Below are 14,897 nucleotides of genomic sequence, written 5' to 3' on the forward strand. Positions count from 1 at the left end.
CCCCACAGCCCCCTTGCCAACAAGGGATGGATGGATGGATGGATGGATGGAAACCCCGGCTACGGCTCCATGTGCCGGATTTCCGCCGCACGCCCGCCCTGCGGAGCTCGAAGCAGCGATGGAGAGGCGGCCGGGCCGGGCCAGGGGGGCCGGGCCTGTGACGGGCGGCTGTGCCCGCCCCGGCTCCCGTCCCCGCCCGGCAGGGCCGAGCGCCCGGCGCCGCGCCCGCCCCTTCCCCTTTCCCTTCGCTTCCCCTGTCCCTGCCCGCGGCGGGGCCCGGGCGGCTCCCTCAGCAGCCCGGCAGCAGCGGCCGCAGGTACCGGCGCCGGGGGAGGCGGGCGGGGGGAGCCGCGGCGGGGCCGTGCAGGCCGCGGGGAGCCCCGGGGAGCCCCGGGGAGCCCCGGCCTTGCCCTGCCCTGCCCCTGCCCTGCCCTGGCCGGGCCCTGGCCCGGCTCTCCGCGGCCGCGGGGCCGGGCTGGCACCCGCCCGCCCCGGCGGAGCCGAGCCCTGCGGCACCGGTGTGTGAGGGGCGGCTGGCACCGCGCGCGGCGAGCGGCGTGGGGACGAGCATCTTTGCCTTTGTTAATTAATTGTCAGGTGTGCTGCAAACCGGCTCCTCCACAGCGTGAGCTCGCCTGGTTCTCCGTGCCTTCTCCCAGGTGTGTGAGGAGGAGGCGAAGCTAATCCGCTGCAAAAGCTTTAAACAAAGTTGTGTGCTTGAGGCGTGTTCCCTGCAGCGTTGCCAGCAGCAGCCGCCAGTTCCACCAGTGGAGCACAGGGAGCAGCTGTTGCTGCTGGGATGGAGCGGGTTTGTGCCTGATGGGATGGGATGGGATGGGATGGGATGGGATGGGATGGGATGGGATGGGATGGGATGGAGCGGGTTTGTGCCTGCAGGGATGGGATGGGATGGGGCGGGTTTGTGCCTGCAGGGATGGGATGGGATGGGGCGGGTTTGTGCCTGCAGGGATGGGATGGGATGGGATGGAGCGGGTTTGTGTCTGCAGGGGTGGGATGGGATGGAGTGGGTTTGTTCTCTAGGCTGAGATGGAGCGGGTTTGTGTCTGCAGGGATGGGATGGGATGGAGTGGGTTTGTTCTCTAGGCTGAGATGGAGCGGGTTTGTGTCTGCAGGGATGGGATGGGATGGAGCGGGTTTGTGCCTGCAGGGATGGGATGGGATGGGATGGAGCGGGTTTGTGTCTGCAGGGGTGGGATGGGATGGAGTGGGTTTGTGCCTGCAGGGATGGGATGGGATGGGATGGAGCGGGTTTGTGTCTGCAGGGGTGGGATGGGATGGAGTGGGTTTGTTCTCTAGGCTGAGATGGAGCGGGTTTGTGTCTGCAGGGATGGGATGGGATGGAGTGGATTTGTTCTCTAGGCTGAGATGGAGCGGGTTTGTGTCTGCAGGGATGGGATGGGATGGAGTGGGTTTGTTCTCTAGGCTGAGATGGAGCGGGTTTGTGTCTGCAGGGATGGGATGGGATGGAGCGGGTTTGTGTCTGCAGGGATGGGATGGGATGGAGCGGGTTTGTGTCTGCAGGGATGGGATGGGATGGAGTGGGTTTGTTCTCTAGGCTGGGATGGAGCGGGTTTGTGTCTGCAGGGATGGGATGGGATGGAGTGGGTTTGTTCTCTAGGCTGGGATGGAGCGGGTTTGTGTCTGCAGGGATGGGATGTCACTGCCTGCCAGGAGCAGTTCTGTGTTGGACCATGCTCAGAGACCCAGGAGAACCTGGCAGTTGACAGGGCAGTGACTGGCTGAGCTTTTTACCTTGTGATGCTCTCACATTCTATGGTGTATAAAGCATCAAGTATTCTTTCTATGCTGTCTCTAGTTTTTTATAACACAAGTGTTCTTTGGCATAATTTTTGCATCTATTGACCCCCTTTTTTGGGGATTTTCTGAAAGCCAGGATTTAAATAACTGGCTTCATATTCAGGCACCTAACTAAAATACGTTGGAAAGACTGATTTTTCTTTGAAGGGCTTAAACTTTTTTAAAAAGGGGAGCCTGGTATGTGTTTTGAGTCAAGGGGTAAAGAGGTGAGGACAGTCAAAATAATGAATTGTTCTGAAAACCTTGTTCTCGTGTATGTATGTATGTAAAATGGTGAATATTAGTCTCTATAATTTTATCATAACCTTTGCTCTGCTTTCATTTGCTGTGTGGTACAGATTTAAAGAAAAACGGTGCATTTAGATAAGATAGACTTTATGTACAGTAGAGTTCTAGAAGTCAGAGTCTCTGATATCAGTAAGATGTGGTTTTACTTTGACATATTTCACACAGTATCAAGTGACTGGGTAGGAAGATGCATTGCTTGTGTGTGTCCATGTAGGAGTCAGGCTGAAGGATCATGAATTAAAGTGACTGACATCATGACAACCATAAGACAGAGGAGGGTTGGAAAAGGCACAGAAACAGCTGAAGATCAGCCTTCAGAGGAGACAAATGTGAAGCCTGATGGGAAAATTCCACCTGGTGGGTATTGAAAAACAAAGTGACATTGTGGCTTCTTAGTAGTGTTTTGATTTTGATTTGTCCTAAGCACAGCTTAGAACTAGGTATGTGCCAAATGCATTGCCATCCTTGAATATCCCCAAAATTAATTGGATGAGACAGAGGGTCTCATGCAGATTGCTGCATGTCAATCTTATCTCTGTTTTTAAATCCTAATTTGAATTGGTGAGAACAATTTTTTCAATTCATTATTGGTGACGCACTATCAGATTGTATGTAGCCATCCAAAGTTTTTGAAAGAATCCCAGGTAATGTGAAAGGATTTGAAGACAACTGATGAAACATGCTTAAAAAGAGGCAGGTTGCATATAGAATCTGAATTTAACTGCTCACTTTTGCCTTTTAATCTATAGGACACTGTTTAAGTAAATTTAAAAGAGAGTCATTAAGTGTCTTAATTCCAGGATATGTTTAAGTAATGAAATTCTGACAACATTCTTATATGGAATTACAGCTTTAGAGCTGACAAAGTTCCTTGGTTTTTGAGGGATTTTTAGATTAACTTATTTTAAGGGATATTTTGATCTGAATTCTAAACATTTCTCTGCATTTGGCCAGATGAAAGGAAAGTTCCATTGCTGTTTCTGCACAAACACACTTAGGCTATGTACAAAAAGGGTAAGTGATCATAGTTCTCCTGCTGCAGCCCAGCCCTCATTTCCATGGAATTGCGTTGTTGGAATCCAGAAGCAGATGTCACACACAGTATAAAATAGCCATGTCGAAGATACAGTTCCAGATCACTAATCCATATTAAACCTTACATTAACACTGGAAGTAGAAAAAGCCCTAGAAAGCCCCAGGAATGTAAGTGCACAGTGGAGGCCTGGAGGTACCCAGAACATCATCCTTACCTTGCTCTGGTGTCAGCAGGAGCCCATCTGCCATTCAAAGCATGGCACTATCATCAAAGGCTGCTTTGGCTGCTCTTCAGTCTCTTTGTGGGTATTTCATGAGGCTTCTGAACCTCTGTTCACTGTTGTTTTTTACAAAAACTGAGCACACCTCCCCCCGCAAAAGGCAGCTATTTTTAGACCTGTGAAGAGGATATGGATTTCTTACTTTGTCGTCAGTCATCCTGTATTTCTTGAGTTTAGAAAGTTCTGGAAAATATTCCATTTCCAATTTACAAATGAGTTACGGCGTTGAGCTAAACTTGTATAGGATCATGGTGTTCTTAAATTTGAAGTACACCAGTTAAGGCACACTTTATTTCACTTTGTATGTAAATAAAATTGTCTGATTTTCCTATATGAAAAAACAAAAACTCCATAAAGATGTGTTAAAACCAGGTGTCCTGTCACCTGTAGGATGTAAACTGTGCTAGCATAGGCAATGGATAAATGGCTTTCCAAAAATCCCTATAGGTTCAATAACGTGTTTCACAATTACAGACTGAATTATTTTTCTTCCAAGGTGCTCCAGGTGGAAAGCTGTGGAACATACTCTCAGTAACCTTTGGTGGAATTGTTGCCATCTCTGTTGGACTTCTTACATCTGTTTATGTGGCTACACTGCATGAAAATGACCTGTGGTTTTCCAATATCAAGGTAACAATCATTGTCCTAGTTTTATCAGTAGTTTTGTGCGGCTTTAATATGAGCATTAGTTGAAATTTCTTTTTTGTTTTTGTGTATTTGTCTTGTAACCTGCTCAAGACCAGAATATTTTGTTTTATAAAATTCAATTTAAAAAAAGCTGTGCTTCCCTTCCCACTATATTTCATCAGTTCCATAAATACCTGTCCCCAATTTTTTCTCTAAAAATATTGCCAGAGAGCTCCTGTCTGAGTTGTAGCTATGGTTCTTCCAAAAATTGATCTTAATCTACAATAGAATTTCAGTATTTTACTGTATGTTTTTCTATAATAATCTTACTTTGATCCAAAGCAATCTAAAATTAAAATAAAAACCAACAGTTAAAATAAACAATATGCAAAATCCTGGCACACAGTTCTTGAATTGTATTTACACTGTGATATTGTAAATATCACTAAATACAGTTTAGGGACAGTCTCTTGGTATTCAGTACTAATTTTCTATAAATGTCATTCTGAATGTGCAAACCTCAAAACATATATCTGCCATTCACTAATGTAAACCCAACCATTCCCAAGACCCAGGATTGACTAGTTTTTTCATAGAATCCCTGCAGAGAAAATAATGCAGCTGTACCCACAGCTAAATTTAACCAGAGAAAAGAACAGGTGAGTCATTTCCCTTTGAAATGCCTAAAATCCATTCTGCTAGGTCTGTGTATTGTGTTGTTCAAAGAGTACATATATTTAACTGGATTGCTTGCCTTGCAATATGTCTTTTCTATGCTTTTTGTGGCCCAGAAACATTTATGTTCCACTAATACAAATAATTTGCACTTACTGCAACAATTGCTGTGGTATTATACATGTAATACTGTGTTGTACCCACCCTTATCTTCCCTGGATTATATGAAGAGATTGTACACAATATATTGAAGGTACACCTTGGGTTTGCCTTTTCCTTCCAAGAGCAAGTAGTGAATAACTTCAAGGTGTTGTATATTCTGAAGTGCAAGGAGGCATGGCCTTGTGGTGGTGAGGATGGATACATCTTTTTATTCTGTCAGACTGACCCAGAGGTGCCCAAGAGTTCACTGGATTAAGCAGTTTTGTAGTTGTAATTCAGTTGTCCTCTCAATGGGTGAAACAGTTTTATTTGATAATTATTGTTTTCATTTTAAGTACACTAGAATACCACTAGATATCAAAACTGAAATCAACCCCTCTAGTTTTTTGTAGTCTGGATTCTGTTGTCTCTGTAGCTGTGCTTTCATCCCATGGAGGTGATGGATAGCTGCTCACACTGCAACAGGAGCAGTTTCAGCCAGTTTGATGGACAGATTTTAAAAAGCATGAAGTTCACCTACCAGCAGGGTAAAGGAGAAGGAGCTGCAGACACACTCTGATCTCACAGTGTCCCTTCTTCCAGTGGGATGTGATCTCCACCAGAGCATGCATGTGGTGCTCATTTTAAACAAAATACTGCTTTAGGAGTAGTATGGGAAGAGAAGACTACAAATGAAGAGTCTGAAATTTCCTGCAAAGCTGAGGCAGGAAGGCTCATCCCAATGTCTGTAAAACAATCCACAGATGTCTCTGTGCCTGTGTGTAGCAGTGTGGTCTCTCCAGGGGAATGTATGTTTTCCAGCACTTCTGAATTGGCTAATCTTTTCATTACAGCACATACTATTTACTAAGATAGGTAAGACCCTCAAAAATTACATGAAAAATAAGTGGAAAATGTGCTTTTTTTCTTTAACATTTTATAGTTTGGCCAAAGCATATATATTTTGCAGGTATTAACTGAACTTTCCAAAAGTTTGAAAAGGTTAAGTTTCATTTTAGTTCATGCCCCTGCCCAGATTCTCAGAAGGGAGGACTGTAGTCTAATCCTTGCCCCACAATTATTGCATGCCTTGCTTACTGAAATGCAGTGGGGATCTCATTTCGTGATATTTTCATTAAACATAACATAGAATAAATGGATACATTACAAATGCACATCCAATGTTTTATTAACTCCCGTGCCTGTGACATACAGTAGAGCATCACAAGTCCTCTGCAACATAGAAAAGAAAAATTCTAAATCTGTTCTATTCTATTTCCATATGTTTTAAAACTACTAACTTCAGTCACCCTGAATTGGCTGTATATGGGGCAAATTTGAGGATTTATGTGGCTGAAATCTGATACAAAAATTACATAACAGCACATTATTCTCCTGAAATTCATTCCTTTCATCCAGTAAGTTACAATTAGTCAGATGATAAAGAATTCATGCCCAGAAGGGTCTGTGTAGCAACCTAATGAATACGGAGATGTAATGGGAGACCTGTTTTTTCATCTTCTCTTTTATATGAAGGTACTCTCCTATTTGAAGATCTGCAGTGTTTTTCTGTCACTTTTGCACCAGGCAGATGTTTGTACCTGCACCTTTTAGGTGCAAAAGGTGGAATTTGTGTTGTGAAGACCCTACTGATACATGAGCACCACAACTGCATATTTAAAAAATACGCAGTTGTACTCAGCTCAAAAAATTTGAAGTAAAAAGAGTTTATTATGCAATGTCATGACTCCTAACTCCTAAATAATTGGAGTCAGGACTTGCACACACACTTGCAGTGATTGCCTTTCTGTAATTTCAATTGCAATTCATGGAAAGCCAGTTCAGTTTTGGGTGTCTTCCAGCAATGGTTCACCCAAGTAGAAAAACTGTCTGGTCGTTGTTAAACTGTTTTGCTGTATTTTGAATATGGCTTTCAACAGTGCATTGATTTCAGCTGCTGCTCTGTGTGTGAGTCTTGTTCTTGTTTGCTGGTAAATGTGCCTGCTATTATCAATTAGCCATGGTCACAGGAGAAAGATGTACAATTGTTTTCTTACCAGGAAAACTGAAAAAGCACATCTTGAAGAGTGGTTTATGCAATGAAGGAGGTACACAATTGCTCCTTCTTTTAATTATTATTTTTTTTTATTTCAAGACTTCCTGAAAGTGGCAGATAAAGAAAAAACAGAAAATATTCAGCATATCATGACTCCTAGTCAGAAGCTGTGTTTGTGTCCCCTTCCAGCCGGGATCACAGGTTATAGTCACTTATCTTTTCAAATAACTTTGAAGAAAAAATTTTGAATCCCTTCTGATATACATTAAAACAACAAACATTTCTGTTTGTGATGATGGAAATCAAAACACATTTCTTATCCAAAAATCCTTTCTCAGTTTTCTGTAAATGTTCTGGCATAACACATCTGAAATGGCTTGTCTATTTTCAGTGATTTTCAGTAGCAGTTTAGTGGCTGCCCCTCCAGTGCAGCATTTTTTGGGAACAGAATCTGCTATGCAAATAACAAAATGGGGGCCCACCTCTCCTGTCAGCCATTGCGTTGCTTGTTCAACTGCAAATTCTAAGAAACTTTGAACAGGAACGAGCCAAGGCCACGTAGCAAATTAATACTGTAAGAAAAATAAATAAAATTCAGAGCATTCATTTCTTCACCCCTTCTGAGTAAGCATTTAGATACTGTTATTGATTTTTCCTTTAATAAAATTGCTGCTTGCAGGAGGTCAGGAATGAATATACAAGACTGTAAGTCTTTCAGGATAAGAATGCCAGGATTTAGTCTGTGAAGTGCTCATTTTTTCCCTTTTTACATTTTGAATACAAACCAAGGATTATTGCCCAGAGCAGCTGTGGCTGCCCCTGGATCCCTGGCAGTGCCCAAGGCCAGGCTGGACACTGGGGCTTGGAGCAGCGTGGGACAGTGGAAGGTGTCCCTGCCCATGGCTGGGGTGGCACTGGATGGGCTTTGAGATCCCTTCCAGCCCCAAACATTCAGTGGTTCTCTGAAGAATAGCATGGAAACAGGTGATGAGAGCTGCACAAAATGAATGCTCAGGCATGAAGGGAAGGAGGGCAGGCACGACTTTGGCAGGACTTTTCCACAGAAGTGCCTGTAGAGGTGTTAGAGGTCAGATCTGGATCAGATCTGATCTGGAACACAGATGGTCTTAAGGTTAACCAGCCAGGAGAGCTGTGCAAGGATTAAATAGCTTTACTGAGGGCTTGTTCTGAACTGGGAACGTTGACAGCAGCTGTGTGTGTTGAGTTTCCACTTGTATACTTGAGAAAATTTTCCAGTCTTCCTGGTCTTAAATTGAAAAAGTAATAAATAGTTTCAAGTACACAAATTTTGTTTTAGCTATCTCAAAAAAAAAAGAAAAGTAAGTTGGAGCTTTATTTATGCTCATTATTTATAGAAAAAATCATCTCAGACTTTGGCTGCTTGCTCAGCATTCTGGAGGACTTGCTTTAGGAGTCTGAGGAATCATAAGCTCTAAAATTTTGCACTGCCCTTGAGAGAAAGTCCTTTGTATTTGGTTATGAATGCTTAACATTATTAGGGTACAATTGCATGAATGGAAATAATAAGCAGCTCTCCGTGTGTCCCAGGGGACAGTGTTCTTTATTTTTCCCTTGCAACAGGGATAACTTCTTTGTTACAGCCTCACAAAGTGAATATACAGACAGATAAGCATGTGCTCTCACAATGTTTACCCAGAAGTCTGTATGTTTTTATTGACATGGAATGCTAGGAAAAGTATAAATTGCTGTAGAACTGGAAAAGTATTTTGAGTGAATAAAACAGATGTTATCATAGCATGAAGCAGATGTAAAACTCACTAGTGTTTGTCTCATAAAGTATAGCATTTGGTTGAATACAGCTGGTGCCAGGGTTACAAATTAATCATGTTTGAATGCATTTTTGCTAATTAGATCCCCTTCTGTGACTCCTCTCTCGCCCTTAATAAATTCCAAATGTTAGCATTCCCTTTTTTTTTTTTCTTTATGAGCATTTAAGAGTCAGCCACTTTTAGTACTAGAAGACTTTTCAGTAGTGATAAATTTGAAACTAGAGCTTGTTCAAAATCCAGCACTCTCATTTTGCTAAGTGTATGGCTTTTGGTATGATGATGATTTATATCTCACAGGGAAGCTGGAGAGTTTAATTGTGAACTTAGATTGAATCACTTGTGGTTTTATCTATTGACTTTTCTCAGACCAGAACTAATACTGGTTTGTCAACAGTTGACTTCAGTAAAACACACCCTTTGTGATAAGAACCTGTCCTGGGCAGTAGGAGAGAAGGACATGATTTTTTGTTGAGCTTTATGTTAGCTCTGAAATAGAATTGATTCAGCTCCAGCATAAGAATTGGGACTGTAAGAGAAAGTTGAAAGTCTTGGGGTTCTGTGCAAGGTTGCATTAACAAGAATGGCATTCATAAAAGTCTCTGAAAAAGTAATGTTCTGTTATTTCAGTAACATTCTTTTGTACAGAAAGATGAATTCATAAGGTTGTTTTTATAAATCACACCATTTTTTAGTGACATGCATATACCACCTACAGGGGTTCCACTGGATTTTCAAATCTCAATATAAACTTTTCCTAACTGGATAGAGACCTTTTCTAACTTTCTGCTTAGGAGATACATTTGCTGGGATGTTATTATACAAAAAACAAAAAAGATCACTGATAATAAAACAATTCTGTACAAGACAATTGTTAGTTCTCATCAGATTGTTTGTTTGTGCCATCTTTGTTTTAATGTGGTTGCCCAAAGCTGTGGATTTGTTAAATTTCATTAGGTCTTCACAACTAATGAGGTAACAAAAGGAAGTGCATTCCAAAGCAAAGAGCTTTCCTGTCTTACTAGACTCCATCTGCTGCAATATCAGCCAAGAAAAAGGCACGGTTTGAAATGTGCCTGGTTTGAGGTGGACATGGTTTAAATAATTTGAACATTTCTAATTAGAAATAAGAAGTTCACCTAGCCCTAAAGTCAAGTAAAGAAGGAGTCCTTTTCACTTGTAGTTCAGGAATGAGAGTGATGGCAGCTGTCTTCCTGCAAGAAGCAGTGTTGAACAAGTGGGCAGCAGCATCCCCTGCCAGCTGAAATATCCCTGGCATGATGGTGCAGCCCCCACATAACGCACTGAATTGATGGAGCCTTGAGCTGGCAAAGCCATCAGCACAGTGGGATAACTACATCTGGGAGAGCAGGTTAGGTGCACAAAGCAAGGATATGCAGCTTTACAGTTCAGCTGTCGGCCGCTGTGCCAATCCAAGCTTGTCATATTACAAAAAGAGGAGTGAAATACACAAAATATTTCCAAGCAGCATATCAGAATCACAAAAAACATGTACATTTCCCCAGTTAAAAAGAGTCATTTGCACCCCAGCCGTTTGCCTCTAACCTTAATTTGTCCGTGTATGTTTACCTTCAGTTGAACTAAGTTGCTTAGAATATAAAAGCCAAAGATGAAGCCTCTCTGGAGATCAGTTTCCCTGGTGCAGGAGTTGGAGTTAAAGGCAGCTTTGGATGATGGTGAAAAGCAAATGGAAAGTGAATTTACTGTTGAACTTCACTTGCAGGAGGTCGAAAGAGAAATTTCATTCAGAACCGAGTGTGGACTTTATTATTCCTACTACAAGCAGATGATTCAGGCTGCTTCCATACAGCAAGGTATTGTAAACTGTAAAGTAAGTTTTGCAGCTGACTATTTTTAGGTTTGGTTGGGTTTTTTCAAATATAATTGAGAACAAGGCATACCATAACGATGAAAGATAGTGTAACAATTGCACTGGAGACAGATTTATTCTGTTCCTGTGCCAGGGAGCCACTGAGTTATGGACATAATAAATTTCACAATGATGCATTGGTTTCTGTGCCACACCTTCACATGCTGATGAAGGCAGTCACTTTGAGGGACAACTTTCATATCTGTTAAGGTTTCAGTTTGCTGGTTTATTCAGTTTATTACTTTCATTTTTATTCTTCTCCTGTTTAATTTGAGCTGTGAGCTATTTCTGGGAAGGGGCAGTGTTTTTTCCTGTATTCCTGGACAGTAAGTGACACAAAGAGCAGCTTCCAAGGAAATCATATACAGTGATGGGGCTTTCTCAGGCAGTCTCATGTTTTCTAGATATTTAGCTGTTGCTCCCTATTTTGCTTATTCTACACATTTTTCAATATTAACTTCACCTGTGATTAAAGTGGTGCCAAGAACAGTTCTCAGGATCCAGAATGTACCACAGATTCTATGCTGGGGATGGAAGTATAAAAATAAATGTTTTATACACTACTAAATATACAGTACTTGAATTAGCACTGTGAGTCACATTTGAAGCGGGGAAGCTGAAGACCTCAGAAGGTCATGTTGATTCAGAGGTAATATGTTCTGAATCATTGACTCAAAGTTTGCAGTTTCTGATGAGAGATCCTAAAATACCTTAGAAAAAGTTATTCACTGTTCAAATGAAGATGGAGAGGGAAAATGACAATCTCCTATTTCAATTTCTCTTTATCATTAAGGTTTACATGGTTTAGTATATGACAATAAAACTGAATCTGTGAGGACAATTAACATACTTGAAAGAATGAATGTTTACCAGGAGGTGTTTCTCAGCATTCTGTATAGGATTCTTCCAATACAGGTAGGCATTTATTTATGGCTTTAGATTGTAAGTGCATTATGAAGATTGCGCAGTGAATCATAGCTCCCCTTTGTAGATATTTTCTAATTAGAAATATTCCTGATGCCTTTTTAATTTGTAAAAGCAAAACCTAATTCATACTAAGTATAAACCCCCCCCCCCCCACGAGTGGTTTAATGTCAACATCAGTATTCTTGTGTTTTACAGCGATACCTAGAGCCTGTTTATTTTTATATCTACACTTTGTTTGGACTTCAGGCAGTTTATGTCATTGCTCTGTATGTAACAAGCTGGCTTCTTAGTGGAACATGGCTTTCAGGGTTGTTGGCAGCTTGCTGGTATATTACAAACAGGTAAGTGAGATGAAACGTTCAATCCTTCTAAAATTGTACCTAGTTTCAAAGGTAAGGCATTAAAGCTTTAACTGCATAATTAATTGGACAAAACATGAAACTATAAGGCCTCTCTCCAATTAGCCAGAAAATGGAAAAAAAAAGTTTAAATAACAAAAATAATTAGAAAATAATCAGAATTAGCTGGCGTTTCAGACTGGGTTTTTAACGGTTCAGGAAATTTGAGTAGAAAATTCTGTCTTAGATTGGTCTCTGAAAGTGGACTTCATCTTTCAGATGTGTCTGGAGCTCCTGGTGATGTACCCTGTCTTCTCCCGCCTAGGGTCTCTCAGGTGTTACAGACATCTGCATGACCTAAAGACACCCTTCAGGTGTCTCCTCAATGCCCCACACCTTCCTCCCAGGGTTCCTTCCACAACCTCAGCTCATTTGAAGTTCAGCTCCTCTCTCCCCTTATTCCTGTAGCCATTTCCTGCACTAAGCCTCAGAGAAAAAAATGTGATAATTGAGCTGTTCTAGTGCTTTAGCACTTAAAGAATTATCAGTTTGGAGATAAAAACCTAAGAACTGGCTTTATGCCAGAATTAAGCTGCTGGGATGAAGCTAGGACTGGTGACATTGGTTGTTACCTGTAAATTACTTGAGAAAATAAAAATACAGTCTTGATTCTACCAGAAACATTTGATACGTTAATGAGCAGCTCTAAAGGAATTTGTCTGCAAGCACATCCACTACAGAATAATTACAGGTGTATGGAGGCAAGGTGTTCCTTCCTCCAAATAGGAAAGTAATTAAAAGCCACATGCAATGTACAGTATTTCACACGTTTCTTTCATGAGGTCGTCTCTTCCATTTACTGAATATTTGGAGCAAATTGGTCCATCTTTCTAATAATTGGTGAACAATGAGAGCTTGTTTCCTTTATGCAGTATAATATTGCATGGAATGGATTTGGATAAAGACGTTCTGTCCAGATGAATTACATCTGAGGCTACTGAGTATAACTCCATTTAGGCACGTTCTTCCTCCAGCTAAGCGTGTCTCACATGTGTTGCTTACTTGCCTTTTTAGCAAATACTTTCTCTACACCAGGAAAAAGAGAATCATTCTTTGTTTTGGACTTTTAAATCAGGTTTTGTAAATGACTGTTCTTGGGGAATTCTTCCATTACATATTTCTTATATTCAAAAGCTTCAAAAAATGACCAAAAGCTCATAAGCAATTAAACTGTGTTCAAGCTCAAGTCACTGGGATCACAGTGAAAATTATATTCTGTTCATATTCTTACATGTGCATTTGCAAACCAAAAAAATGAAGTAAAATGACCTGTGCTATGGAAATCCACAAGCTGGATTTTGGGAGTGCTTTTAGTCTGGGGTGTATTTGTCATTTCTAAATGACCCAAGCTGTGCTTCATAAGTAAGATGTAATCCACAGTATATTTTTTTTACAGTTAGTGAAGCTGAAGTACATCATTTGAGATGCAGAAACAATGGATAACTTGCAGAACCTTCATAGTGATTTATTTTCAGAGCCAGGTGTGTTGAAGGAACTGGAGTGTAGAGCCTCCATTTTTATAAATAAGGAGTTAAAATAGCACAAAGATGCCTGTCATTGTAAGCTCTCTGTCACCAAGTGTTTGCTTGGTTTTAAATTTGTGAAACTCTCTGTTTTGTACAGAGTAGATACTACAAGGGTAGAATTCACCATTCCTTTAAGGGAGAACTGGGCACTGCCATTCTTTGCTGTTCAGATAGCAGCCATCACATACCTGCTCAGAACTCATTTACAGCCTGCTCAAGAAGTGAGTATTTCTGACAAGTAGGACACAATAAATAAACTTAGTGACAGAAAACTGTCCTGATCTGCAAGAATTAAAGTAAATGGGTGGTACAGTTTCTTTGACCAACAGTTCTTAAGTTACTACTCCTCATTTTGATCAACTAACTGCTATTTATACCACAGTAAAACAAGTATTGTGTTTTAATCTGGGGGCTGAAACTATCTGAGATCTCACTGTTTTGTTGCAAATGTGATAAAACACATGCATAAGTCAAGAATTTGTAACGCTAATAAATTGTTATCATCCAAGGTGTTACTGCAGTTAGAAAATTCAGTGTTATAAAAGTGGTTTTAAATTAAAACCAGATTAAGGTGGGCTTTGGTTGGGTCTGTTGGGGTTTCTTTTTGCTTGATTTTCTGTGTTTTAATGAAGGAAACAATAAAGTAAAATAAAACTTTCTTCCCTCCTTCCAGAGGCTTACACTCATGGCTGTATTCATAGCAACGTTTCTCTTTAGCCTGACTTGGCAATTTAACCAGTTCATGATGCTGATACAAGCATTGGCATTATTCATACTGGACTGCTTGGACCTGCTTCCCACAGCAAAGGTAACTTTCTTTGGAAATAACCTACTTTTGTTTCTTTGCCTTCATTTAGCCAACAGCTGTGAAGATGTTTTCTAACCAGTGGCCCATCGCCCAGGGTAGTACAGATGATCCAGTGTGCCTTGTGCTTTGGGGTGATCACAGTGTATATACCCTGCAAGAGTAAAAGTGAATGATGAAAACACCACCATTTCTGGGTTTTGTTCACTTTAACCTGGCTCATGTCTAATTTTTGTCTACCTTTGTTTTGACGCTATTTGACACTTGCAGACACCATCCTAACAGTTGATCTGATACCACAGTTTTAGCGCGGCCTCTTGAAGTTGTCAGAAGAAAAAAGTACCTCAGGAAATCTTGGTGTGAGCTGAAGTCAAAGCAATGTATGAATTTTGCCTCAGGCATTGTGTATCCTCTCATCTGCCAGTCAGGGCCAAGCTCTGTACACAGGAGCAGGATGCAGAACCCAGGTTGCTGGGGTGAAGCAGTTGTCTTGCCTGCATTGACATTCACCACAAAATAACAGCAGTGCCCCTGCTGTGTTGCTGAGCTGGATAAGCCAGAAAATAAAAGTCTTACTAAGAAGGTCAGGGATCATTGGCA

The 14,897-nt window shown here is 41.3% G+C and overlaps 1 protein-coding gene across 3 annotated transcripts in view; it reads left to right on the forward strand.

The window, feature by feature from the left end:
• Positions 1-223: 223 nt before the first annotated feature.
• The window catches only part of DPY19L3 (dpy-19 like C-mannosyltransferase 3), a 35,881-nt gene continuing 21,207 nt past the window's right edge, over positions 224-14,897 (forward strand). Inside the window, exons 1-9 of one of the 3 annotated variants that reach the window (XM_040075480.2) lie at positions 224-316; positions 598-659; positions 2,342-2,484; positions 3,940-4,073; positions 10,495-10,585; positions 11,435-11,556; positions 11,764-11,909; positions 13,590-13,713; positions 14,166-14,300. In XM_040075480.2, coding sequence (XP_039931414.1) covers positions 2,382-2,484; positions 3,940-4,073; positions 10,495-10,585; positions 11,435-11,556; positions 11,764-11,909; positions 13,590-13,713; positions 14,166-14,300 — 855 coding nt within the window. In that variant the 5' untranslated portion in view covers positions 224-316; positions 598-659; positions 2,342-2,381. Of the gene's footprint in view, positions 317-597; positions 809-2,341; positions 2,485-3,939; positions 4,074-10,494; positions 10,603-11,434; positions 11,557-11,763; positions 11,910-13,589; positions 13,714-14,165; positions 14,301-14,897 lie in introns of those variants that run through there. The other 2 variants (XM_040075479.2, XM_040075481.1) reach the window with 2 other exon arrangements.

The sequence above is a fragment of the Hirundo rustica genome, chromosome 11 (genome assembly GCF_015227805.2).
Source record: "Hirundo rustica isolate bHirRus1 chromosome 11, bHirRus1.pri.v3, whole genome shotgun sequence".
NCBI lineage: Eukaryota > Metazoa > Chordata > Aves > Passeriformes > Hirundinidae > Hirundo > Hirundo rustica.